This window comes from Cervus elaphus, chromosome 5 (genome assembly GCF_910594005.1).
Source record: "Cervus elaphus chromosome 5, mCerEla1.1, whole genome shotgun sequence".
Lineage (NCBI taxonomy): Eukaryota > Metazoa > Chordata > Mammalia > Artiodactyla > Cervidae > Cervus > Cervus elaphus.
In genome coordinates this window covers 95,859,264-95,885,139 of record NC_057819.1, presented here as the reverse complement: position 1 = coordinate 95,885,139, position 25,876 = coordinate 95,859,264, and the positions used below count along the sequence as shown (strand labels likewise).

Here is a 25,876-nt window from a genome sequence, read left to right as displayed (position 1 = left end):
CACACAGGAGGTCCTGTTCACCCCTCATCCCTCCTTCCCTAATGTTAGCATCTTGCATAACTTTAGTACAGTGTCAACACCGTGAAATTGACATTGGTACACTCATGGACCTTATTCACATTTCACTAGTTATACATGCATTCGTGTGTGTGTGTGTAGTTGTGTGCAGTTTTACCACACAGTTAGTTTGTTTTTTAAATTTTATTTATTTAGCTGCTTTGGGTCTTAGTTGTAGCGTATGACATCTTCCATCTCTGTTGCAGCCTGCAGGGTATTTTGTGTTTTGTTTTGTTTTTTAGTTGCAGCATACGTGATCTAGTTCCCTGATCAAGGATTGAACCCGGGTCCCCTGCATTAGGGACTTAGAGTCTTAGCCACTGGACCACCAGGGTAATCCCTACACAGGTAGTTTAATGTAACTGCTTCACAATTAAGATGCAGAACTGTTCCATCACCACAAAAACTCCTTCATGATGCTGCCTTCTAAGAACCATGCCGCCCTTCTATCCCCAGATGCTAACCCCTGTTTTCCATCTCTGTAATTACATTATTTCAAGAATATTATATAAATGGGATCATATAGCAGGTAATCTTTTGAAATTGACTTTTTTCACTCAGCATAATTCCATGACAAACTGTCCATGTTATTGCCTGTATCAGTAGTCTTTTATGAGGCTGAGTAGTATTCCATAGTATGGATGTTACACTGCTTGTTTAACCATTTATCCAGTGAAGAACATTTGGGTTGTTTCCAGTTTTAAGCTATTGTGAATAAAGCTACTATGAACATTTGCATACAGGTGTTTGTGCAAACATAAGTTTTCATTTCTTTGGGATAAATGCCCAAGAGTATGATTGCTGGGTCATATCATAAGCATATTAGTTTTAGAAGGAACTGTCAAACTGTTTTCCAGAGTGGCTGTACCATTTTATATTCCAATCAGCTATGTATGCTGCTACTGCTAAGTCACTTCAGTCGTGTCTGACTCTGTGCGACCCCATCCCTGGGATTCTCCAGGCAAGAACACTGGAGTGGGTTGCCATTTTCTTCTCCAATGCAGAAAAGTGAAAAGTGAAAGTGAAGTCGCTCAGTCATGTCTGACTCTTCGCGACCCCATGGACTGCAGCCTACCAGGCTCCTCCGTCCATGGGATTTTCCAGGCAAGAGTATTGGAGTGGGGTGCCATTGCCTTCTCTGTCAGCTGTGTATATATGGTCCAATTTCTCTACATCCTCACCACTTTTTGGTGGTGTTACTGTTTGTCATTTTAGCCATTCTAATAGGTGTTTAGTGATGTCTCGTAGTTTTAACTTTCATTTCCCTAATGGGATATAACTGTAAATGTAAAGATGATAATGAAAAACCTTTCATGTGTTGATATTTCACCTGTATTTCCAATTTGGTGAAATGTCTGTTCATGTCTTTTGCCCATTTTCTAATAGGACAATTTGTTTTCTTATTGGTGAGTTTTGAGAGTTCTTAATATAGCCTAGATACTAGTCCTTTGTAAGATATGTAGTTTCCAAATATATTTTTCTAGTCTGTAATTTGCTTTTTCATTGTCTTACAGTAGGGCAACAGATTTTAATTTTATGAGATATAGCATATCAATTTTCCTTTTATAGACTACACTTTCGGCATCAAGTCTGAGAAATCTTCACTTAGTCCTAGGTCCTGAAGACTTTCTTCTGTTTTTCGTCTAAAAGTTTTATGGTCTTTTTTTTTTTTTTTTTTTTTTTTAGTTTTATGGTCTTATGTTTCATATGTAAGTCTTTGATCCATTTTCAGTTAATTTTTGTGTAAGGTGTAAGATTTAGGTTGAGTTTCTTTTTATTATGGCTGAGTTATATTCTATAATATGGATATTCCACAATTCGTTTAACCATTCATCCACTGAAGAACATCTGAGTTTGTGGATATCTAATTGCTTGAGCAAATATATGTTGAAAAGGCAGTCATTTTTTGACTTACCATCGGGAAGAATGACTCCTCCCATTTTGTTCTTTTGCAACGTTGTTTTAACTATTCTAGGTCCTTTGCCTTTTCCTTTAAAGGTTAAAAGTTTTGTTTTAGGGTGAGGTTTGTTTTTGTCTACAAAAGTCTTTGCCCAGATTCTGATAGTAATTGTGTTAAATCTATAAATCTTTGTGGGCAGAATGGATATCTCTACAATATTGATTCTTCCGATCCATGACATGTTAATAAGACTCTCTACTTATTCTGGGTCATCTTTTATTTCTTTCATCAGCATTTGTAGCTTTCAGCCTAGGATCCTGTTCATATTTTGCTGGATTTATACCTAAGTATTTCATTTTCTTCGGCAGTGTTGGTGTTTTTAATTTCAGTTTCCACATAGTTATCTCAGAGCTTTTGGTACAGAACTGTGGAGTAGTCTGAGGTTTTCGTGTTCATAGCAAAGGAGAGAAGAAGAGTTGGAGTTTGAAACTTGAATCACAGGCATTTGAGAACCAGGTATGGGGAATTCCCTGGTGGTCTAGTGGTTAAGACTCAGTACTTTTACTGCTGAGGGCCTGGGTTCAATCCCTGGTCAGGGAAGTAAGATCCTGTAAGCAGTGCGGCCAAAAAAATCCAGAAACCAACCAAAGGAGAAAACCACAAGACGCGGAAACAGTGTACATGTGTGAGAGCAGGCAGACGGGGCTCAATCTCAGGTCTGGGACCAGTCATTTCACTTCTCTGAGCCTGTTTTCTCAGTTGTCCGAAAGGGAGAATAACCTCCTGTGCAGATCTTTTGTAAAGCTCTGTGATTATATAACCTCCTGTGCAGATCTTTTGTAAAGCTCTGTGATTATATATATATATATTTACACACACACACACACACACACACACACACACACACACACACACACACACACAAGATCTGTGATTATATAACCTCCTGTGCAGATCTTTTGTAAAGCTCTGTGATTATATATATATATTTACACACACACACACACACACACACACACACACACAAGATCTGTGATTATATAACCTCCTGTGCAGATCTTTTGTAAAGCTCTGTGATTATATATATATATTTACACACACACACACACACTCTCTCTCTCTCTCTCTCTCTCTCTCTCTCTCTCTCTCTCTCTCTCTGTACAGGTCTCCCTATATCTTAGTTGTTATTTCTGGCCACAGTGGAATCATCGTTTATGATCCACAAATGGAGAGGCAAGTGTACCTGCTGTTAAGAGCAGCAGTCATTTCTTGAACCACTTCGTGGTGCTAATTTTCAAGGATGTGAAATCTTGACATAGCTCTTGTCCTCAAGGGGCTTATAATTTTGTTGAGGAAGGATGCTCTATGTATAAAAACTCCAGGATTAGGTATTCCTTGTCCAGTCCCAAATGTGTGGTGCAGACAGTGGGTGCACCAGAGAGCTTTCTCTTCCTGGGTTTTGTTTGCCCTTTTTGTACCCTATTCATCAGTGTGGCTTCTGGTTGTTGTTGATGAGAGAATGTGTGGAGGTGGGAGGGGGTGTGTACAGATTTAGAGGAAGGGGGTCATGTGGGAATATGTAATTAATTTTTATACTTTCCCCAGTAAACCATCGACCCTTTTTATGATGTCATGAGGGATTCCTTAATTTTGCAGCTGCTTCCTGGTTACGTCAGAGGGGAGCCTCTCACCCCACAGCCTGGAGCTGCGCTCCTACAAGAATTGGAAACAAATGAAGTGCTGAATATCTAATGGCTTCCACAGGGAGAGCCCGTTCAGACTTCCCAGGCCTCCTTCTGCAAGGTCTTCCTCAAGTATTTCTGACCCCCTGAAGTGTCTTTGTTCTGGAAAGACAGGACTGGCCCAGAGCCAAGTGGGCGGGAGCCTGGGGACTCCTTGCTGCACAGCCCCCCTCCCTCCAGGTGTTCCACAGTCCCGCATTTCTGCCCCTCTCCTGGATCTCATTTGGTGGGTGTTTCCCTTGTTGGGATCTCAGGATCCTCTGGAACCTGCCAAGATTATCAGCGAGGGTCCTTCCCTCCCCGCATCATCTCCATCTTCTCTTCTCTTCTCTCTTCTCTTGATTTTCCTTCTGCACCGTTTCTCACATCTGTGCACGCCTTTCAGTTCTCTCCCCCACCTCTCTTCTAAGAAAGATGTTACATTTATTTGGCATTATAAAGTTTATGAAGTGCTCTACATGTAATTCCTCTTCATTCAAGCAAGTTCACGTCCTCTTAGCTTCCCAGCCTGTTTGACTCCCTGTCGCTCTTTTCCAGCTACGCTAATCCATCCTAAATGCTTTAGCTAGGTTTAGCTAGACCTCCTCACTCCTTGCTGGGTCCAGCCTGTGTTTGCTGCCCTGGCACCACAGGCCCTGTGCTTTGGGGTCCCTGTTTTATGACATGCCACATATAGTGCTTGCTGTCAGAGTACGCGCCTGGTGTGCCTCTACCTGCGTGCCTCTTCAGCGCGCTCCATCTTTGTTCATCTTCTGCAGCATGGATGTGTTCTCTTCCACGAAACCTTCCGTGATACACACCAGCAGGAAATAGTTAGAGAAAGCATCTTATTTCCCCCTTCCTTATGGAATGCCGTAATATATGGTCTTGAATTACAGTTATTTGGCTGTCTGTGTAGTATTCTTGTCTTCCTCATTAGAATATCATCTTCTCATGGACAGTATCCTGTTTTCCATTGTATCCTCCACAATTGGACCAAATCAACAACTGTGGAGTCAATGGGAGAGGTCACTTGGTCGGGAGGTTGGGATTTCCTTTGTCCCGACACCTACCCGCTTGCTAAGAGAAAGTTAGTTTATAATCCTAGAAAATCCAGAAGGACAGTAGGGTCTCTGAGAGAAGACACATTCCCTCCCATGTTCCTCTGTCTTGTCTCAGATAGATTTTAACTCAGGGATGCGTCCTGGATTGCCTTCTCCCCAGTCAGCCTGCATTCTGCCACTGTGCATGAATATAGTTTGCTTGGCTGTATTGGTGCCTGACTTCTCTGACTCATTCACCATTCTCTCAAATGATGAGTTTTATTCCCTGGGGAATAAAATGATGCCCTGATGGCGTGGACATCTCTGCTTTTGCTGTGAGGTTTTTGTCTGGTTCCTATAAACGCGACTGCCTCTTCCACCTCCCTGTCAGCCAGCAGCTGCCACAGGGAGCTGTGGCTCAAGCAGCAGCAGTCGAAAGATGCTCTCACTGCCCACTTCCTGTAGACGAGGAGGTTTTGGTGGGCTGCTCAGGAGCGGTGCCAGCTCTGTGTCTGACTGGTGACTGACTCATGAGAAAAGCAGCCTCATGTCTGAAAGATAAGAGCCAACAAATCGCCTCCAGGTGGTGTTAGTTTGGAGGTGACTGACCATTCATTTCCTCTCTCTGGGAGGAGCCTGTGGGGACGGAATCAGTGAATAAGTGGTCTTGCCTGCATTTTTCTCTGGCTGTTAGTGAAGCTGCTGAGTTGGTCCTCTCTGCTGGAATGGCGAGTGGACCCCAGTGCCCTCCGAATGCCCTCTGTGGCCGTGGGGGTATCAGACTTATGTGTCATCTGTACTGTGTCTTCTCTTCATTACTCCTCTCATTCTCTTGCTAGGAAGTTGGCTATGTGCACCAGGCACACTCTGCTTGTCCGTTGCTGCCAGATTATTCCGTGACCAGCCAAACCTCAGCCCTGCTGATCTGATTTCCTCCAGATCTCCCCCTGACCCAGGAACCGATCAGAAGTGATGGTTCTGAACTGCGGTCCCTTGGCCGGGCTCCACGAGTCCGGGCAGGTGGGCCTGCCTCGCCTCCGCGCCGCTCCCCTCTCCCCTCTCCCCCCTCCCGCCTTGCTCCCATTTCCTGCAGGACACCGTTCTGCCATCCTGGAGCCGTCAAGCACAGCTTTGCTTTGGCAGCACCGTCGTGCACACACGGGTGGGAGAGGGGCCGTGTTTATCACTTTTCCTGGAGATTATCTGTTTAAGCACTTCTCTGACAGTTACAATAACAAGGGCAGTGTGTTGTGTTTCCCAGCAGAAGGACACTTGCTGTTGAAAGATGTATAGCACTAATTAGAAATACATAACATCCGGCCACATGGCAGCCTTCTCCCGGCCGCTCCATTTCCTGATTTCATACAACTTTGACGACAGTTGGTTTATGTTTTCCATGAATATGTTCTCAGAAAAATGAGAAGGTCTCTCCATTAATAGGAGCGAGAAGAGTGTTTCTGCTTGAGCAGGTATTTGGCCAGAGGAGTGGCGGGAGCTGCAGTCACCTGCCCCTCTGAGAGCGTGTGGGAGGGGTTCAGACTTCAGGTGACTCTCTGGTACGAGACATTTCTGTCTGACTTCCTCAGCCAGAAGCTTCCCCCTACCCCCTTGAACAGGCCTGCTTTTGGAAAGAAGGGGAAAGGCCGTTTCACAATGTTAATGAGTTCCTCAGCTCCTGTCAGGCTCCAGCCACCTGACACAAAGCCAGAGGAACCCAGGCAAATACCAAGGCGAACAATGCTTTTTCCTTCCCCACCCCACATCACTTGTTGCCCTGGCCCAGCCCCCTCCAGGGATATATATGGGCCTCTGTGAGGGTGGGGCCAGTTTCCTAGGCCTCACCTGGGATGGGTGGGCCTGGGACCCTGGATGCTGCTTTCCTGCTCACTTGCACCAAGTGGGTCCTTCTCAAGGACTGGCATCTTATAGATTCTAGCCCACAGAAACCTAAGTGAGGCAGATAGCATCTCCTGAAGATACCATAGCACTTAATACATTTCTCACTGGAGGCACGGGATCTGAGTCACCATGGTTACTTGGGTGTAATAAATAACCCATTTGGAAGGTCCTAAGATTGCAGGGACCCTGTTTTATTTGTAACTTTGTATGTGTAGGTGCTCAGTATGTGCTTATGTACCACTGAGCCGTGGAGGAGGGCAGGCCTTCCAGAAGTGTTCTATATGCAGAGCTGACCAAGACCCAGGCATTCTGCCCCCCAGAGATAACTGTGGTATCACCACCTGCGTGATCAGCACATGACAGCGTACTGATTTGTATTAATACCTCCCCATCCTTCAGACCCAAACACAGCAGGGAGTGCTGTCAGGCCCTTTCTGGGGAGAAGGAGGGGTGAAGGGTGAAGGGTGAGGTGATGTAACCATGGCCAGGAGCGGAGCCGTCATGCGGCTGCCTTTCAGCCGCAGCCCTGAGGTGGTCAATCCCTTCCAGACATAGCAAAGAGGCTCCAGTTGTTGCTCCTTCACCTGGTCCCCAGACCTTCCTGTAGGAGGCTTAAAAAGGAGCCAGGCTGGACTCCCCAGAGGCCTCAGGGTCGTCATTCCTAAGTAGTTGGTTCTCCCCTTGAGCCTTCGCCTTGTGCACTTTGAGAAGGAGTCTAACCCAAGGCTGCCATTTATCATAAAAATAGAAATGGTCTTGGTGAAAGTCATCTCTCTTCACCCTGTCTTATCTTTATCAAGGCTGATGAGAGTATCTTGTTGTAGTCCTGGGCTTCTGTCAGTCCTTGGAGCTCAGATACCCACTTCCATCTCTTCCGAGGGCCTTCTGTGTGCAGGTAACTTCTGCCTGGGCCCAGGAGTTCCCATGGACAGAGGAGCCTGATGGGCTGCAGTCCACGGGGTCATGGTCACAAAGAGTCTAACACAACTTAGCAACTAAACAACAGCTTCTGCCTAAGATGTTCAGTTGATGAGGGGACGCTAATGTGTACTCACTGTGTCATCCGCCAGGATGTGGCCTCCACTCATCCTCTCCTAACTAGCCTTATTCTCCCATTCTGGGCTTTGTTGCTATTTAGAGGCAGGCTGCTGGCAGTGCTGGGCAGGGGCCTGGACTGGGCCAGGGTGATTCGGACAGTGCCGTTGCCTATTGTGAGCATGGAGGGGAGAAGCTGGCAGATTTCCTTGGGATGGCTTACATGTCTCCCCCTTCCCAGCTGTCCATCCTCCCTCTGCTTGGTCCTTGGACGCTCGTTTCCTGTCTCTCTAGCAGAGGTTTAGGGCCTTACCAGAAGAAGGAGGGAGGCTGGCGATCTATTCTAATCACATGGATTGTTACCACTTCCTTACTGCCTGCCACAGTTGAATTGGAAAGTTCGAGGGTGACATTTGGGACCATTGGGCATCTGGCAGGCTGGTGGGAAAACCACAAGAGAAGAATTGCTACACTGATGCTAGTCATATGTTGGGACCTTCTGAGCAGCAGCCTGTTCCTTCTCACCCCCAGGGCTTTCTAAAGTGGTTTGGGGCTGGCTTTGCATACTCCAGTCATGTTTGCTCCTGTGGCCAAGACGGTTAGGAATAACTGTGGTTGTGTAGCATCTCCTGGAGTAAAGACTTCAATTAGGCCCCATTGAAAAGCAGAGTGTCAATGAAGGGAGAGGCAAGAGGGCTCCCTCTTGACTTCCGAGGTTAAAATGCAAGCAGGGACAGAGATCAAACGTGCAGCTCATTATGCTTTTAACACTTGGAGATTCCAAGAGTTCTCCCGTATTACAGGAGGGATTAACAGATCAGCTGCTGCCAGAGCAAGCGAGCCTGGCCATTGATTCTGCCTCCTGCACATATAGGGGTCTCCTCCCCCGGGGCTGCAGCATGGCCTGCTGCCTTCTGCTTGTCACCTGTTTCTCTCAGGGCTGGATGAGGTGACCATCAGGGAGGGCCGCTGACAGGGAGTGGGTACGGACAGTGGCTTGAAGGTGTATGTGCTTGTAGCTCCTGCTAAAGGATAGGCCTGGCCACCGCCAAGCTCGCTCCTTTCCCTGACCCACAGCGGGAAGGAAGTTGGTCAGGCTCAGGAAGTGAGGGGCATAGACTGCTAGTGTTGGAAGCCAGGTTTATTTCTTAGCTCTAGAGGAATGAATAGGTGAAAATTAAAGCTAATACTTAATTAAGTGCTTATTATGTGCCAGGCACTGTCCTTTATAAAATATGACTCATTCAGTGAAACATATATTATTTCTAAGTGTGTTCCCTGAGGAGGAGGAACAGAGAGAAGGTAAGGCTGGAATCAAAGGGTGGTGCTTCAAGAAAATGACTTCTAAATTTGTGTTTTTCTGATCTTAATTGGTGACTGTATTCCTGCCATCTATACATTAGAGAGACTGAGTTAATATGACTTCCTGTTAACTGTGGATTCATGTCATCAGCAGAGAGCATGCAGTTTGGGCTCCGACTGTGCACCTGGGGGAAGTGGTGCGAAACAGAATTTATAGGAGCCCTATAATAACCATATCGGGCACTTACCACATGCCAGGCATCCTGGTGAGTGCTTCACATATGATACTTTATTTAACCTTTTGACTACCCTTTGAGAGTGGGAATCTTCCAGCCCCAGGCTCAGGTGAGGAAAAGGAACTCAGTGACACGACCAAGGACTTCCGCCTGATGAGGTGGGGAGAAGAGCCCTGAGCCCCCAGGACACTGATGGACTTGCCTTTCCCCTCCCCAGACTGCTTCTCGGAGGAGTGTCGCTCTGTGATCCAGGAGCAGGCTGCAGCCCTGGGCCTGGCCATGTTTTCTCTCCTGGTGCGACGCTGCACCTACTTACTGAAGGAGTCGGCCAAAGGTAAGCAGACGCGGGCCCCTGGCTGGTGGACCTGCCAGCTCCTGGGTCCTGTCCAGACACACTCAGGAGGCCACGCTGCATTCTCTGTGTCTTCTCCCTCTACTCCGGGCTCCCTCTTGCCAGCGTGCCCTCTTCCTTTTGCCTACCTGGCTAGTCCCACTTCCTCTCTGGCCCTCCTTCCGTTTTGTGGAAAGGAGAGGAGACTTCTTTCATCCTCTGTCTCTCTTCTCTTTCAACAGGATTTTCACTGTACCTCTGAACTGCTATGTGTTCACGCACCTTGAAAAATGAGTTTTCCTTGATGTTCATAATTGATGTTTTGGTTTCCCCCTCTTTCTGTATGTCCCTCTTTGTTTGGTACCTGGTAGGGGCCATAACTGCCGTGGACCAACCATCTGCAGGAGACTTACTGGACCAGATCAGGGGTTCTTTCTAGCCCTTGCTTTGAGCAGTGTCCCCATGTCCTTTAAGTCTGCCCTTAGAATTCCAAGTCTGACTTCTGGGCCGTGTAAGGCAGGGCTGAAGGGTACACCTTCCCTCCAGCTTCTGGATCAGTTGTGATGTGTAGTGAGGCCCCTCTGTTGTTCCCCAGCCACATCAGCCTTATGGGAGTGCCTTTAGCCACTGGGGCCGCCTATTTAGAGGGAGGGAGGTTAATTGGAGAGAATCTGAAATTTACAGAAAAGTTTCGGAAATAATACTCTCTTACTTACCCCTCACCCAGACTCCCTAATTGTTAACATTTTACCACACTTGCTTTAAGTTATCTCTCTTTCCATACACACACATATACATATTATTTTCTTTGTGAACCATTTGATTGTAAGTTGCAGACATGGTAGCTTCCCTGCCCTGCCCCTTCCCACACCAGATACTTGACTGTGTATTTCCTAGTCTCAAGGATGTTCTCTTACATGACAGTACTGTTATCACAGTCAGGAAGCCAGCGTTGATACAGTACTATTATTGACTCTACAGACCTTACTGAGTTTGTATCAGTTGTCCTAAAAAAATATTTCTTTCTGGTCTAGGATCCACTCTAGGATCAGATGTTGCATTTAGATGTCAAGACTCTTTATAGTCTCCTTCAACATGGATGATTTCTGAGTGTTCCTTTGTTCTTCGTGCTCCTGACAGTTTTGAAGTGTGCAGGACATTTATCTTGTAGACCACCCCACTGTTTGGGTTTCTCTGATACTTCCTTACCATCAAATTCGGGTTGTTCATTTGAGCAGGAACGCTGGTGCCATGTCAGTGCTGTGCTGAAGGAAGGCCAGAGTGGGTGTGGGTGGGAGGCTGGAGGCCAGGGTGGCGACCCTGTCCCCAGGCCACAGGGGGAGCACAGGCAGCTGTGTGCAGGGCAGACCCAGTGCCCTGGTTCTCTCTTTGTCCTGCTTTTCAGAATCCTCTTAGGTGCTGGCACTTGTCCTTTGCTTCTGGGCCCAGCTGTCCTGTGGACGTGGTCTCCCTTCCCTGGGAGCTGGCTGCCATCCCAGCGCCCCAGGCCGCACACGGGGCCACTGCAGATCTAGGCCCAGCTCTTACCCTTTGCCTCTGCAGCTCAGCTGTCCTCTTCTGAGGGGGAGGAGGATCAAGATGACATCAAGGTGTCCTCCTTTGTCCCGGACCTGAAGGAACTGCTCCCCAGTGTGAAGGTCTGGTCAGACTGGATGCTCGGCTACCCAGACACCTGGAACCCTCCGCCCACCTCCCTGGACCTGCCCTCACAGTGAGTCAGCCCTGCCCGCCCGTGTTCCCACAGCCCCCCTCCTGTGGCCTGCTGACCTGTGTCTCCCCTCTCCATTGGAACTTGGGTGTTCTCCTTCCGTGAACACCTCCCAGGGCCCCTGAGGTGTCAGGTGGTTTCTGCCTGCTCCCTGGTCCATTCCTCCTCCTCCTCTCAGTCTCTCTCTCTCACGTCATGGCTTGCTCTGTTGAGCTCCTTGCCCTTGCCCTTGATCTTGCGAGTTTTCACTGTGCACTGCTCATGCTCACCGTCTCTGCAGCTGCCTCCCAGGTCTGGGTGGGTTTCATTGTGTGAGACCCTCTCCTTCTCTCCCTTTTCGTCCATCGCCGTGCATCTCTCAGGCCCTTGCCGCTTCTCATGCTGCCCTGCACACTCTGTCTCCCCGCCTCCCTCTCATGATGCTGTGGTGTATGTTGGAGGTGAGAGCATACATCGCTTTCCCACTCACTTCATCCCCATCCCCCACAGCACATCCCACCTTGTCTCCCTGTCTCTGGATGTTGGTGTGGGGAAAATGTGTGTCTGCTGGGTGTGTCTATGTAGATCTCTTTGTGTGTCCATACGACTTTTTTCTCTCTGTTATAAAAATTGCGGTAAAAAATATATACGACAGTTTGCCATCTTAACCATTTTTAAGTCTACAGTGCATTCATGTTGTTGCGCAGCCATATAGAGCGATTTCTCGGGTTCGTAGCAGTGTGCGAGTTGTAGCTCTGTGTGTGCCTGTTTGGGTCTGATTGTGTGTGTCTGATGGTGAGGGTTGTTTTGTATTAATGTGTGTGTGGGGGGGGGTTGTCTATCAAAGGCTCTTTTGGTGTGCCTTTCCATGTCTGTGCATGTGTGTGTGTCCACGTGCTGTGTCCACATTGGTGTCTGGGTCTCTGTCTTCATGTGTGGGTCTCTGCAGGGTTCCTGTGTCCCCCATGAGCAATCTGTTTGACTGTGTGTGTGACACCATGTCTCTGTGTTCATATATACGTCTGGGCGCATGTCAGTCCATCTCTGCTTTGGTCCTGCCCGTGTCTCTCTCTATGGGGCTGTGTCCCGTGGGAGTGTTTGTATACGTTCCTGAGCGTCTGTGCCCTGGCCTGCCTGTGTCCCTGTGTGTCAGTTTAGGTCTCTCTGTTGGGGGTGGGGGGTAGTTTTCTCTATATGTGGGTCTTCCTGTGTCCATCCACCTGCCTCTGTCTGTTCCTCCTGCCTGTCTCAGCTTGTTCCCGCCTGCCTCTTCTCCTGCCTCCCTCCCTGCTGTTTGTGTGTGTCTGTATCAGGGGTCAGTAAGCTGTGGCCCGTGAGCTAAGAATGGTTTACATTTTTAAATGGTTGAGAGAAAGATCAAAAGTATGAGACTTCACGACTTGCAGAAAGTATATGAAAGCCCCTTTTCAGGGTCCATAAAGCTTTATTGGAATACAGCCATGCTTGTTTGTTTACCCGCTATCCACGGCTGCTCTTGCACTGCAGTAATAGGGCTGAGCAGTTGTGACAGAGACCATACGGGCTGCAGAACCAACAGCACTTAAACCGTCTGTCCCGTTACAGAGAAGGTTTGCCGGCTCCTGCCCTATATCCATGTTCCTATGCATCTTGTTCTTCTGTGTGTTCGGGTCACCGTGTATGTGTGTGTTTGTGTTTGCCTAAGAGCATCCTAATGTGTGTGCACCCAGGCGCCTGTTTCTGGTCAGCTCTGTTGACTGTCCATCTCTCTCCCTTATTCTTTCACTTTTCCTATCTTGGTCTCTCCCTCGGCATGTCTCTCTGTCTGACCTTTCTGTCTCCCTTTCTCCCCTCCTCCCATCCCTCCCTCTGCCATCGGCTGTATTGTGGTCTCTGGCAGGCGTAGTACATTCACAGTTCTTTCAGGCTCTGTGTTGGGCATATACGTGTGTGTTCGGGAGCAAGCATCCATGCTCACTGTCTTCTCATTCTTGTCTAGTGCTCTTCCCTGGGAGGGGGAGAGTACTGGAAGGAGGAAGATGGATGGCTGGGATGGTACATTACATTTCTAGGCAGTGGGCAGGGGTGCTTCTCTGGGCTGTGGGCCAGCCATGCCATGGGAGTCTCCAGGCTTCTAGGTGACACACACAGGTTTCTGCAGCAGAGGTTTCTGGCCAGCAGTTAACTGACCTTTCCGTGTGGACTGTGGAGCCTGATTCTTTCTTGCCTTTCCTTCCTCATATTTCTCCCTTGCTCCTCACCCCAGGAAGCCACCCCTGGACCATTCAGCCCGCCCTCCCCAGGACCCCCCAACTCTGGCTCTGTAACCCTGTGGGTGACGCTCACAGCACCAAACAAATCTCTGCATCTTTCCTGTGACCCCTCTTTAAGTTTCCAGGATGCACTCCAGGCTGAGGACCCGTGAGCCAGAGTTGAACCCTGAGCTGGTCAGCTGTGGACACACAAAGGAACAGGCTGATCTGGCTTGGGGCAGCCAGTTCTCAGCAGTGATCCCTGAAGGGTTAACATGTCAGCCTCTGACTTTTCAGGCCATTAATCTGCAGTGCCGACTAGGCAGTTTGCAGTTCTGGAAAGAAATTGACAAGGAGGGACTCTTGCTCACCAAGTATCTCCAGCCACTGCTTCTGAGCATGTGCAGGGGTCACAGTGTCTTCCTCACTTTCCCTTGGCCTGGGGGGAGGCAGACTATCTGCTCCTGGAGCTCGGGCCTTCCCTGGGTCACTCCACCACACAGCCTTAGGTGTGGTCCACCCAGGTTGTTTCCCCATATCCTGGCCATCAGGCTGGCTAACCTCTCTGCTGCGACCTGTCTCCCTTCACCCCCCCTCCCTCTCCCACCCTCTTGGCTTTTGTTTGGCCGAGGAAATGGAAAGCTCACACAGGAAGTGCTGGGCCTCATTTGCTCGAGGTGCTGAGTCTGTTTTCTCTGTGGATGCTGGAGCAAATGGACCGTTGCCGGCTCATGCGAGCTGCTGCCCATCTTTGGGCAAGGGCTCAGTCTGCAGCCGGGCACGTGGTCCAGGCTACATCCACCCCCAACTGGCCTTCACCTCCAAGGCCACAGAGAGGCAGAGGGGGCTGGGACATGTCAATCAAATTTGCTCAGTCTTTCCAGACTTTCCTTCACAGGGATAGCAAATCTGACCAAATAATGTGAATCTGATGGCTTAGTAAACAAGTTCCTATAGCTGTTAACTTACTCTTTGATGGGTACAGACTAGGCTGGAAAAGTCAGTGTGGTAGAGAATAGAGTCCTTCCTGCACTGTCTGCCTTTGCAGTCAGAATCAGCGGCTGGTTGTCTTTGGAATGCAAGTTTAAGCATAGAGGAGGGGCCCTGCCATCCCGGGGCCTGACCACAAGGTACAGTGGTTTGAGGGCTGGTGCCACTGGACGAAGCAGACCTGGTCTGACCATCACCCCACCTCATAGCCTTCAGATCCAAGCTGTGGAAAAGTGGAGTAAGAATTTATCTCCCTTCTTTCTGGTTTCTCATGTAAACTGCCTAACACTCACTGAATGGATGCTATAGTTGAGGGATTGGCAGGGTCTGGTGGTTCTTCTCTAGGTTACAAAATGACATCTCCCATCCACCGATCTTCCATACTGTGGAACCTTTTTCTTTTAAGGCTGTGAGGAATAACATACTCCAGATAGTTCTGTAGATGTCAGAACAGAAATCCAACCCTCTGACACACTAGGTCCCTATGCTGCTCTTGACTTTGGAAGGTCTGGGAATGTTCTCAAGAGAGTAGGAACGAAATCGCTTCCACCTAACACCTCTCCTTTGTGTATTTTCATTAGTCTGTGCCTGCATATGTTTTCTGCAAAGTCAGATTCCTCATTGATCCTAAACTAAGGTGACCAGAAAGCCTATGCTTCAGTTTTCTTCTCCTCCAGAAATGCCTACTCCCACATTGTCTCCTTCACACATTTGGACCCTTGATTAATCTTGTTCCTTCATTCCCCTTCTGCCTTTCATTGTGTTACCATCGTTCCTTGCACAGTCAGTCACTGCGAAGCATCCTCCACCTTCTCAGGGGAATTCTAAACCACATCATGAGGTCTCCCTGGTTCTCTCCTCCTGGCCCATATTCCTCCTCTTTCTGGTCACGTTGACTGTTCCTCGCAGGAGCCACTTGGGCACACATGGAGCACTCGTCCTGATGGTGACAGGACTTCCCCGACGCTGCCGAGTGACAGGGGCAGGGCTTCAGAGCCATCTGTGCCTCTGCACACAGCGGCACTTGGTAGGCTGGCGTTGGCACGTGTGCACGTTGACTTCCCATTCGTGTCTGTTAGGAGTTGTAATGGGATGGCTTTGTACCCAAGATTTGGGTATGGAGGATTGTAGCAGGGTGTGGAAAGTTGCCTTGAGCCACTGTAAAAGGCAGTGTAGAGTGCTTTGGTCTGTTTAGAACAGATCACAGTGTTTGGAGGGGCCATTCACATGTTGGGGGTTGGAGGAGGAGTGGGGAGCACAGATTCTGTGCCAGGGCTTTCGTGAGAGGGGAGGGGCAGCCACTCCCGACTCTCATGCCCAGGGAGCATGAGGCCATTGTGAACGTCAGGTGGTGGAGAGGAGCAGAGTGACGGGCTTCCGCGAGCCCACACGTAGCCCCCTTGCATCCCAGGACCTTTGGCAAGGCGAGGGCAGTGGGACAACCTACCTCATTTCAGAGGCTCCGCCAAAGCCAAATCTTCCCTCATCTTGATCTCTAGTTCTCAGTAAGTGAAAGAGTCAGGGGACTTTGAGAACATCCAAACCTAGCCCAGCTGTGGCAGTTGGTTTATTGCTTTCAGCTGGTACTTGAACCCAGGTCCTGGTCTTGGAGGCTTTCCCAGGTTTAATCCCCGGAGCTTTCTCTGCAGCTGTATGACACTGCGCTGACCCCGAATGAGGATAGGAAAATAGAACCGGTGCCAAGCCAGAGTCTCTTTTTCATTTGGAGTCTGGCTGTCTGCCCATGACCAGGGTTACATAATGGGAAACATAGCCGGGGCTCTGGAGAGCCCGCGCTTCACCAGGCTGCCCAGACCTTCGCATTCTGATGCTATATATCTTCCTAATTGTAGCTCGGATGCATTTATCACACTGTTGGATTGGAGTACTGTTAAAAAAAAAAAAAACCTCCAGAAATTCCTGGACTTGCTGCTTTTCCATGGCTTGTCTTGTGTAGTCTACAGAGCATGCTGGAAATGACCTGGAGGGAGCCCCCTGAGGTGCCATCACCTCGGGAGACGTGGGGACATGGAGGGAGCGTGCAGTAAGCTAATTTCCGCAGGGAGCCCGCCTGTGCTGACCCTGTAGACGAGATAGACATTCCTGAGTTAAAAAGAAGCTTGTTCGCTCACCCTCATAGGGCAGCTCTAAAGTAAGAACTAATCCCAAGCCTAGTCGGCACCCCTTCAAGGACGCTTAATACGTCTTCCCAGAAGGGCATTTTAGGAGGTCACTAAGTACTAGTCCATCAGCACTTCCCTGAAGGAAGTGGTGGTGACTGTGGGAAGCCCCTTTGCTACCCTGGCTCCCCACCCAGTCTCCCTGGCTCCGGGTTGGGGCGTCAGCACTCTAGCCTGGCACCAGGGGGTTCCTCTTCCTCCAAGTGCTGAGTGTGGGGCACACGTGATCTCTCCCACGGCAGGAGCCGCCGTCCCCCGCCCCCCACCTCCTCCCTCAGGACTTCTTGTGAGAGGAAGGGGTGTTGGCCCAAGGCTCCAGTCTGACCCCAGCAGGGTACAGCCGCTGACCCCGGGAGAGTACTTTCCAGCTCCAGGCTGAGGTTATTTGGGTCCAGTGTGTGCTAAACTGAGAAGACGTGTTGGAGTGGTTACAGCTCAGAATTCAGAGAGGCCGGAACCGTGAGAATCCGCACCAGGGAGGCCACCGAGGAATCCACTCAGGCCGTGGAGATGTCGAGGTCCCCTGGGGACCACTCTTTCCCAAACACAGTGCTGATGGGTTTAACACACCATCGTCATGCGACCGAGGCCATACGTTTGAGCGTAGCTTGGGAGAACTGAAGTCGAATAAGGCGCTGACCTAGAGAGAGGTTGAGGGAGGCACAGGAGAGGTACTTGAGAAATCCTGGAATGAGGTTACCGTGACCTGCTGTTGGCCATAGGGCTCCAGCTGCACTGCTGAGAACATGAAGTTTATGTTCTCAGAGAAGTGCAGGGTGACTGGGCTGCAGATTGATTTTGCCCTATTGGGCAGAATTAATTTCAGCGGGCACTCTTCCAAGGGCCCAGGTTGACTTGTTTGTGTGAATTAGAAAGGCAGAAAGGATCTTCTTTAACTGAGTCTCGTAGTTCTCAGTGGTCACCTAATAAACAGTGACGTTCTCAGAGGATGGTATCTGGCCGCCCATGTCTTAACTCCTAGAGCAGTGAGAGCCCTGATAACGTTGTCTCCTGTTTATATCATGGTGGCATCTGGAAGATACACTGTGGTTCCCGAGTCTCAGAGAGAGCTGTATAGATCTCCCCCACCCCCTCCCAGGGTCTGCCTCATCCTGCCGAGCTGCCTAGCCTGAGACCAGAACCGGAGCCTCAGCCCACTGAGAACAGAGTTGGCTTTCCAAGGGGCTTACCGAGCTATTTCAAGCCCAGGTACTGTTCTTTTGACTCTACCAGACTGTTGCATTCAGGTCCATTTCTGCTATTACCTGCTCATTTCCTCCAGTTGGGTGGGTGGGGGGGGTGTCCTGCAGGGCTCCCGTGGGGCTTGGAACCCCGCGTGGAGGGTTGTGGGCTAGAATACAATGGTCCGTCAGCAAACAAGTTTTAAAAAGAGGATATAACATATCTTAAGAGCATTTCTCTTGCTGTGGCCTTTAGTCTTTCCCCTTTGTGGCTATAGTCCACAGACCATCTCTTTTTCAGTTTTCTTGTGCCTGGCTTCTGTGCCATCTTAGCCATGTTTCCAGAGCTCCTCACCCCAGGAACCGAAGACCCAACTCGTTTCCCATCTGTATTGCTTCTCTGATCTTCCATAGCTCCAAAACACAATGCAGGGCTTCTTCTCACTCAGCTCTTTCCGGGTTTGTTCTGCAGCTGTGGCGTTTGAATGTTAGTGTTTAAACAAGCTGGTATTACACAGGAAATGGCCACCTCCACAGGCCCCTGCAGGCTTGTAACATGGGGTCATTGTACTTGATATTAATCACCAGTCAGCCTGTTCCCCCAGTAAAAATATGAAGGGGTGTGTGAGGGCTCAGTCCTCCTCAGACTTGCCAGAAGGATGGCCTGAGCCCCAGTGGGGCCTTCATCCTCCATTCTCTGAACTGTCGTCCTGGCCTCGGGTGGAGTTAGAAAAGTTCATACCTGACCTGCTCCCTATAAAACCAGCAGATCTGCCTTCCTTTCTGAAGTTTAGGAAGGAGCTTGATAGATCTCTGTGGTATAACTTGCCTCGCACATCTCACACCTGAATCTTCTGAGCTCATTGTAGTTGAGTGGCATGTCGTATGAGGAAATGCCAAAATTGAAGAAACCAGAAACCCACTGGTCCACCTGAGATCAGGGCTTCTTGGTTCCTTGTACCGAAGCTGCTTTTCAAATGCTATTTGCAGAACTAACCCCAGCCCGAAGGGTTAATCTGATTCCCCGAGTCAATATCCCCCCAAACAACCGGCCAAGAGTGTGCATTGGTTCATTTCTGTGAAATGTGTTTCCCTAGTCACCTGGGCTGGCCTGGGCTGCATTGTATCGGCCGGCAGCTGCACCGCACTCAAACTGACAGCTACATTAAACCTTGGAATTCTGAGGCAATAAAAAGTAAATTAACTCTTATTTTTTTCCTTTCCTGGTGGAGTAAGTGAATGCCTGTCTGTAGGGAAGTGAGCAACCCTTGGTCCTGAGTGCATACCTCTAACTAGCCACTGCTGGTCGGTCCCAAGCTAGGATCTGGTGTGCAGATTCCAGCCAGAGGTCTGCTTTCCCGGTGTGTGGCATGTTCTGCGGGGTTGGACCACTGGGTCACCCTGCAGCCGCCGATCCCTGCTCACCAGTCACATCACAGTTGCCTGAGAGGCTCCCTTGCCGCCATTCTGAAAGCCATAAACAGACTCACATGCAGTTTCATGTTCTCTGGCTGCCTTGTGTCTGTTTGGGGGGAAGATTTTTTTTGGACTCTGGGAGCTTTCCCCAAATATGAGCTGGGACCAGAACAAACCAGAGGGATTTGCCCAAGCAGATAGCGCCCTAGAAGGGTCCATTTAGAACCACTGGTGCCTTGAGCATGTCTGGAAACTCTCCTGGGGAGTCATTTCCTAAGCTTTTCTAGAAGAGTGGGAGCAGTGTAAAGTTCCTCACAGCCACCAGAATTGGACATCGGGCCCCTTGGCCCGGGCCAACCTTGAATCCCTAGCATTCAAGGGCTGCAGTGGGGTGAAGGTTGGAAGGCACTCCCAGCTGGGATAAAGACTAGAGCAGGAAAAGGCTAACTTTTCCCCTTCTACTCAGACAGGAAGCTCTGTGTTCACCCACGGGACTGACCTCTCAGCCCAGAGGCCCGATCAGGGTAAGCTGAGGTGACGTTGCCCAGGTTCCAGGAATTACCTCATCCCCTTGCAGACATCTTAAGTTTGAGTTCAGACATCTCACCTAGTTTTTCAAAGTACTTCTTCCTTTTAGTATTAGTTTCCTGACACTCCCTTCTCCCCCACCCTCTGTGGGGAGTCACCGTATGGTCCATGGGCACCTGATCAGTTGTTGTGTTTATGGGGCTCAGTGAGGAAGGAGAGGACTATCAATGAGCTATGAAGTGATCTGGAGCAGCCCCACTGCGATACCAGAAGAAAGTAGCCACTAGACTCGTACACCCGTCTGGAGGGATCCAGACAGAAATGACCTTTCCTCGGAGCATTTTGTGTATTTGTTCCCTTGGTTCAGCTCAGTCTAGCTTGGCCCCTTGGGCCCCTTGACATTTCGGGGTTGGGAACTCAGGACACTTGCTTTGTCTTTTGGCATCAGCTGCTGTTTACAAATCAATACTAGGGTTGGAACTCCCATCCACTGCATTTCTGCAGTGAGTCTCCAGGTTTGGGCACAAGGTGGGTGGTAATGGGCGAAAGGCAGATGTGGGCAGGGGTCCCTCATGGTGGCCAGCAGTCTCTGGGAGGAGTCCGTTTTGGTTTATCTGAGCCTTAGGGACAGGGAGCATGGTAATGAGAACCACATGGTACCACATATTTCTTCATCTTGGATCCAAGATGGTAGGGGTGGGAGAACGAGAGAGGGATGTGGGGCCTCCCATTGTGGCAGCCATGGGTAATTTTCTGCCGCCTCTCCCTGGCATGAGATGCCGCTGCCCACACCACCACCACCTCCCCCTGCCCCCAAGTAGTTCCTGAAGCAGCCTTGATCTGCACAGCACCAACCAAGGCCCCCAAGCCAAGAATTCAGCTGGGAGACTTTTCACCTTCTTCCTTCTCGCTGTCGTCTTTCCTGTTTATTTTCCAAATTGCTGCTCTGCAGCCGAGCAGTGCCTGTTGGCCGGAGCTCACCACTGCTGTGGGATCAGACTCAGGCAGTGGGCTCAAGTGGCCAGCAGGGCACAGGGGGAGGAAGCGGGGAGCTGGAAGAGCCTCCCTGTGCGTCTCCCATGGGCAGCGCTAACCTCGGAGGCGGCCCTGAGCGGCCCTATCACATCCGGTGCTTGTCTCTGCAGCCGGGACCGGAGGATAAACTATCAGAGCTGTGGGGCAGTGCATCATTCCTCTTATTATTTTCTTCTCTGCAGATGGGGTCGTGGAAAGTTCAGTTCCTTTTAACCCTCCAAGTTCTGTTTATTCTACAGCTGGTAGCCTGAATGCCGCGTTTCCCATTACATCACAAAGGGGCTCAGGCAGATCTCCGCACAGAAACGTGTTGCAACTGTTTATTTTTTTCCATATTTAAACATTTCTGACAGCCAAACTCAGCCGAGCCAAAAGATGGAGCTTTGTGAATGAGTCCGGTCGTCGATGTCTGTGCAGAGAGAGAGGCTTTAGAAAGCTCTCGCCCCTCCGGTGATTCTTCCCAAACACATTCTTGTTCCTGGGCAAAGCCTGGGAGGCGAGTCATTGTGCGGTACACGTGTGTTGATTATGTGCCGTTGTGTGATTAATGGAGCTGTGTTCCGCCTGGTTCCCAGGACACTCTTGAAAACAAGATGTTTCATTTCATGGCCTTTTCCTCGTGCAGCGATTTCAGTAAATAAACCAGTGCAGGCTCCTTCCACCTGGATCCAGGCAAGGAGTCCTCACACCTCCACTCCCCTCTCCTCCCCCAGCATCACCTTCAGTGCCATGGCCCTTGAATGCCCTCTCTTCTGCCATCGCCCCAAAGCTCCCCATCTCTGGGAGAAACACTTTCCTCAGGTCTGAGGCCCCTCCCTGGCAGATGTGGCTCATGCGCAGTGACTCCTCTGGGAAGATTCCAGGATGGAGCTCGCTCTTATGGCTTTCTTCTGCTTCTCGCCTCTCGCCACCCCATCTCTTGAGCCTCATTGTAAAGCTTTTCTTTGTTATTCTGTGCAGCTCACTCCTTTTAGAGTACAGCTTAGCATCCGTAGGGCACTTGCCTGTTCCAGACACCTGGTTAAGGTAGCCTTCTGGAAAAGAAAGCCAAGTCCTGTACAGCCCAGGGCCTATAGACTTGGCGGGTCCCGAATCTGACCACAGTTTGGCTTTTAGAGCTGTGTCCCATACAGACGAAAAAAGAAAGCTCTAAGGATCCTTACCACCCACCAAAGCAGGGATGTGAGCCACAGGAGAGTTTTGACAAATGACAGTATCAGAGAAATGAACCTCCTTTTTCTAATTTGGCTCTGAAGTTTGAACTGGGGCGAGCCGGACTTTGCCTTTTCAGGAGTTCTTACCATGTTCGACCAGGAGCTGGTGATACGCGATCAGGGGTGAGCAGCCAACCCAGTTTGCCCAAGACTGAGGGTTTTCTGGCGACTTGGTACTTTCAGTGCTAAAACTGGGACAGTCCCAGGCAAACCAGAAGAGTTGGTCACCCTGTACGTTACCTTCCACTTGTGAGGGAGAAGAGGGGGAGAGTGGTGGCTGAGACAGTACTGATGTCATTCACTTGCTGAAATGCTTGGGTGGCTTTTCCTTCCCAGGAGGATCTTGGCAGGCCAGGAATGAGGTTTTTGTTGGGTGTGTTTGATTGTTTTCCTCCTTACCTGTAGGAAGAGCTCTCTAAACCACTGTAGAGGACTGGGGTGGGAGGCAACAACCACGTGACTTGTTGCCTGGTGTGTCTGGTCCCTCTGGCTGTGTAGGAGGAGGAGAGATTGGCATGGTGTTGCTGTCTGTGTGGCATATACTTGGCTGGACAGAAGCAGGGGAATTCTGGGAGCCGCCTCAGGCACTGGTTGTCTTGAATGTTTGAGTAAGTGTCTCAGGCACACTGTCTGGAAAGGTGACAGGACCTGCATTAGGCAACTGATTCTCTAAATTCTTTTTCCTTTCTGGTTAGTATTAAAAGCGTCCCCCTAATCAATTTCAACTTTGCAGAGATAGACACACACCCACCCACCAGATTACTGCCACGGGTGCAGTTTTGTCTCCGAGCTCTTTGGGTTAGATTTCCTGGCAGATGCCAGCCATAGACGGCATTTGCCACAAGCATGTCCCTGCCCACAAGTGCTTAGACGGCTTGAACTGGTCCCTCTCTAGAGCTGCTCTTCTCGTCTTCCCTCCTTTCTCGCAGGGTTGCTGTGGATGTGTGGTCGACGCTGGCTGACTTCTGTAACATACTGACTGCGGTGAATCAGTCTGAGGTGCCACTGTACAAGGACCCGGATGATGACCTCACCCTCCTCATCCTGGAAGAGGATCGGCTTCTCTCGGGCTTTGTCCCCTTGCTGGCTGCCCCTCAGGACCCCTGCTACGTGGAGAAAACCTCGGATAAGGTCAGCCCCAGGCCAAACATCCCTCCCCCGTTCACCCCTCCTCTCAATTCTCCATACTTTTTTATTCTTGGGAAGTTTTCTGTGCAAACGGAACATGATTAAGTCATTGAGGAGGGTGTTAAGGGAAAATATCGACCTTTTAGCCGCTGACATCCAGCTCCATGTCCTGAAAAAAAAAAAAAAGCCCTCTCGACTTCCTTTGGTGTGTGTGTGCGCTCGCTGGCATGTTGTATATACGATCATTTCCTCACTTGTTTAAATAGTGCAGCTTGTGTTGGCAGTGCTCTCACTCAGCTCCAAATGGTTTGCATCATGCTTAAGGCACCCTCCTTCCTCCCCCCTTTCATCCTTCCCCCCAGCCGCAAAACTCTGCACTAGGAAAACAGCCAGGGCTTTTTCCCTTCTCTAAGGAGGAGAGTGATAAATAGGTGACTAGAGAGAAGCAGACACCATGTGTTAACTTACAAAAAAAGCTTTTAGGAATATGAAGCATTCCCCGCTGCCTGGTTTCTATTTTTCTTCCTCTGAGGACCGCGTTTTAACCTGAACTTTCTCCTTGTCTGTCTGTTTATAGAAAACAAAGCCCATTGCCTGTTGCCCTGGTGGGGACTGTGGAGCTCTCAGTCTCTGCTCAACATTTGGGTCTGCGGCCAGGTGTGGGGAGTAGGGCCGTCCTTTCCACTTCCCATTCCCGTGCGGCAGTTGCTGGGCTGGGGAAGTCGCGCCCACAGACCCCCTGGAACAGGGTCTCCTCTGCCAAGCAGGGGATCCCTGTGACTGACCCCTGTGCAGAATTGTTGGCGTCACGTCCCCTAGGGGAGAGCCTTTTGGGGACAGTCCCACAAGTGGCTTCTCAGAAGGAAAGCTTTTGAGCTAGATGAAGTATGTATAGAAAGGCAGGTAGATTTTTTTGTCGTTATTTTAATGTCAGATAGTAAAAGCTAAAATCCAAACATAAACTACAAATATGAGAGATTTTATGTTGAATGTAAATTTTTTTAATTCATCTTTGTGAAAAAAGGGTCTATGTTCCTTGTAGACAAGTAAAAAGGAAAAAAATGCATCCACAACTCCTCTACCCAGTGGTAATACAACTGTTGTTTTTTCTGATTATATACAATCATATTTAACTTCCAGTATATGCACACACTTTTCTTTTTTTTTTTAACACGCCTAGGGATCATATTATTCATGTTATTTGTACTCTGCTTTTAAATATTTATTTGGCTGCACTGGGTCTTAGTTGTGGCGTGAGGAATCTTAAGTTGAGGCATGTGGGATCTAGTTCCCTGACCAGGGATCAAACTCTGGCCCCCTGCATTGGAAGTGTGGAGTCATAGCCACTGGACCACCAGGGAGGTCCCTGTAATCTGCTTTTTTCACTTGTATCTTTTAATGTATTCTTAAATGGAATCATGTTTGAGGATCACTTAGTATTCATTTCTATACGAAGATTTCTTTAACCAGTCTTTGCTTTATTGAATCAAGGGACTGTCCTGAATTTTTGAACTACTATAATAAGTGAAGTGATTCCTTATAGTAGAATTTTTTTCATATATTCCCTTTGGTTAAATTTATATAAACAGATAAAGGTCTCAACATTGACATATCAATGAAGTTTAAATGCAGTTAATGACTAATATTGGGAATGTGAGAACCGTTCTCTCTCTAGAGGAATACTCATTTTGTGTTTTTCCAGCAAAAAGTTGAAATAAAGTCCTGCTGTTCTAGTCTCCGAAGGGAATACTAACAGGGAGTTGTCGTGTGTGAGGCTGAGGACAGCTAACACAGTGCAGACTTTATGGAAGATGCTCAGTTGGAAGAGAAACTGGGCAACCGCAACTTGGGCCAGGGGAAACCTAGTACGTCCTGTTCTTCTGTGATCATAGGGTGGTCTTGACTGTGGAGGTTGCTTTTGGAAATTGGCTGTTGGGTTAACTGTCTTTCAGTGAAGAACACAGAAGGAGTCCTAACCAGCTTTAGACTTGCTAAGCCTTTCACTGTGTGGCATGTGGAATCTTAGTTCCCCCACCAGTAGTTGAACCCGTGCCTCGTGCAGTGGAAGTGCGGAGTCCTAACCCCTGGATTACCAGGGAAATCCATCTCCCAGCTTTAGTGTGAGCATATGATACATGTGTCTGGTACAGTAGATGATATACAACAGCATGTGGTAAGTACACGACTGGCAAGAAGAACACAAAGCCCGTGGTCCGCGCCCTCAGCCTGTGGTCGTGAGTCACAGGCTGCCCGGGGCAGTCGCAGCTCACTGAGACTGAGGTAGTCTGAAGGTAGTCTCCACTTCAAGGACTGTGAAATAGGCATGTCTAATGATGCAACATCTCCAAATCCAGAGTTCTGAATTTCCTTCTCCTTCAAACATGATCTGTCTTCAGTCTTCGCATCTTGGTAAATGGCAGCTTTGACTTTGGGGCTACTCATGTCAAAATTCTTGGGGTTATTCTTGGCTCCTCTCTTCTCACACCTCCATATCTAATCTGTCAGCAGTCCAGGTCTTCTTTACCTTCAAAATAAACACATACAGTGCTTTCTTACCACTGCACCCTAGTTCAATTCAGTGAAATGCCTTCTGACTAGTTTCTCTAGCTCCTGCCTCCTGCTCTCCAGTCTATTTCCAGCACAGTATGATCTCTTTATTTTTATTTATTTATTTTATATTTGGTCGCGCTGGCTCTTCGTTGCCGCACACCGGCTCTCTCCGGTTGCAGTGCGCAGGCTTC

General features: G+C 49.2%; 1 protein-coding gene and 1 non-coding gene across 5 annotated transcripts in view; both read left to right on the top strand.

Annotated features, from left to right (window-relative positions):
* SMG6 (SMG6 nonsense mediated mRNA decay factor) overlaps positions 1 to 25,876 on the top strand; it is a 196,577-nt gene that overhangs the window by 81,099 nt on the left and 89,602 nt on the right. For all 4 annotated transcript variants that reach the window (XM_043903370.1, XM_043903371.1, XM_043903372.1 and 1 more), the window contains 3 exons: positions 9,411 to 9,527; positions 11,088 to 11,256; positions 22,937 to 23,138. In XM_043903370.1, the coding sequence (XP_043759305.1) occupies positions 9,411 to 9,527; positions 11,088 to 11,256; positions 22,937 to 23,138 (488 nt within the window). The remainder of the gene's footprint in view (positions 1 to 9,410; positions 9,528 to 11,087; positions 11,257 to 22,936; positions 23,139 to 25,876) is intronic.
* TRNAK-UUU lies at positions 2,485 to 2,557 on the top strand. Its single transcript has one exon. It is a non-coding gene; the product is annotated as a tRNA-Lys (tRNA).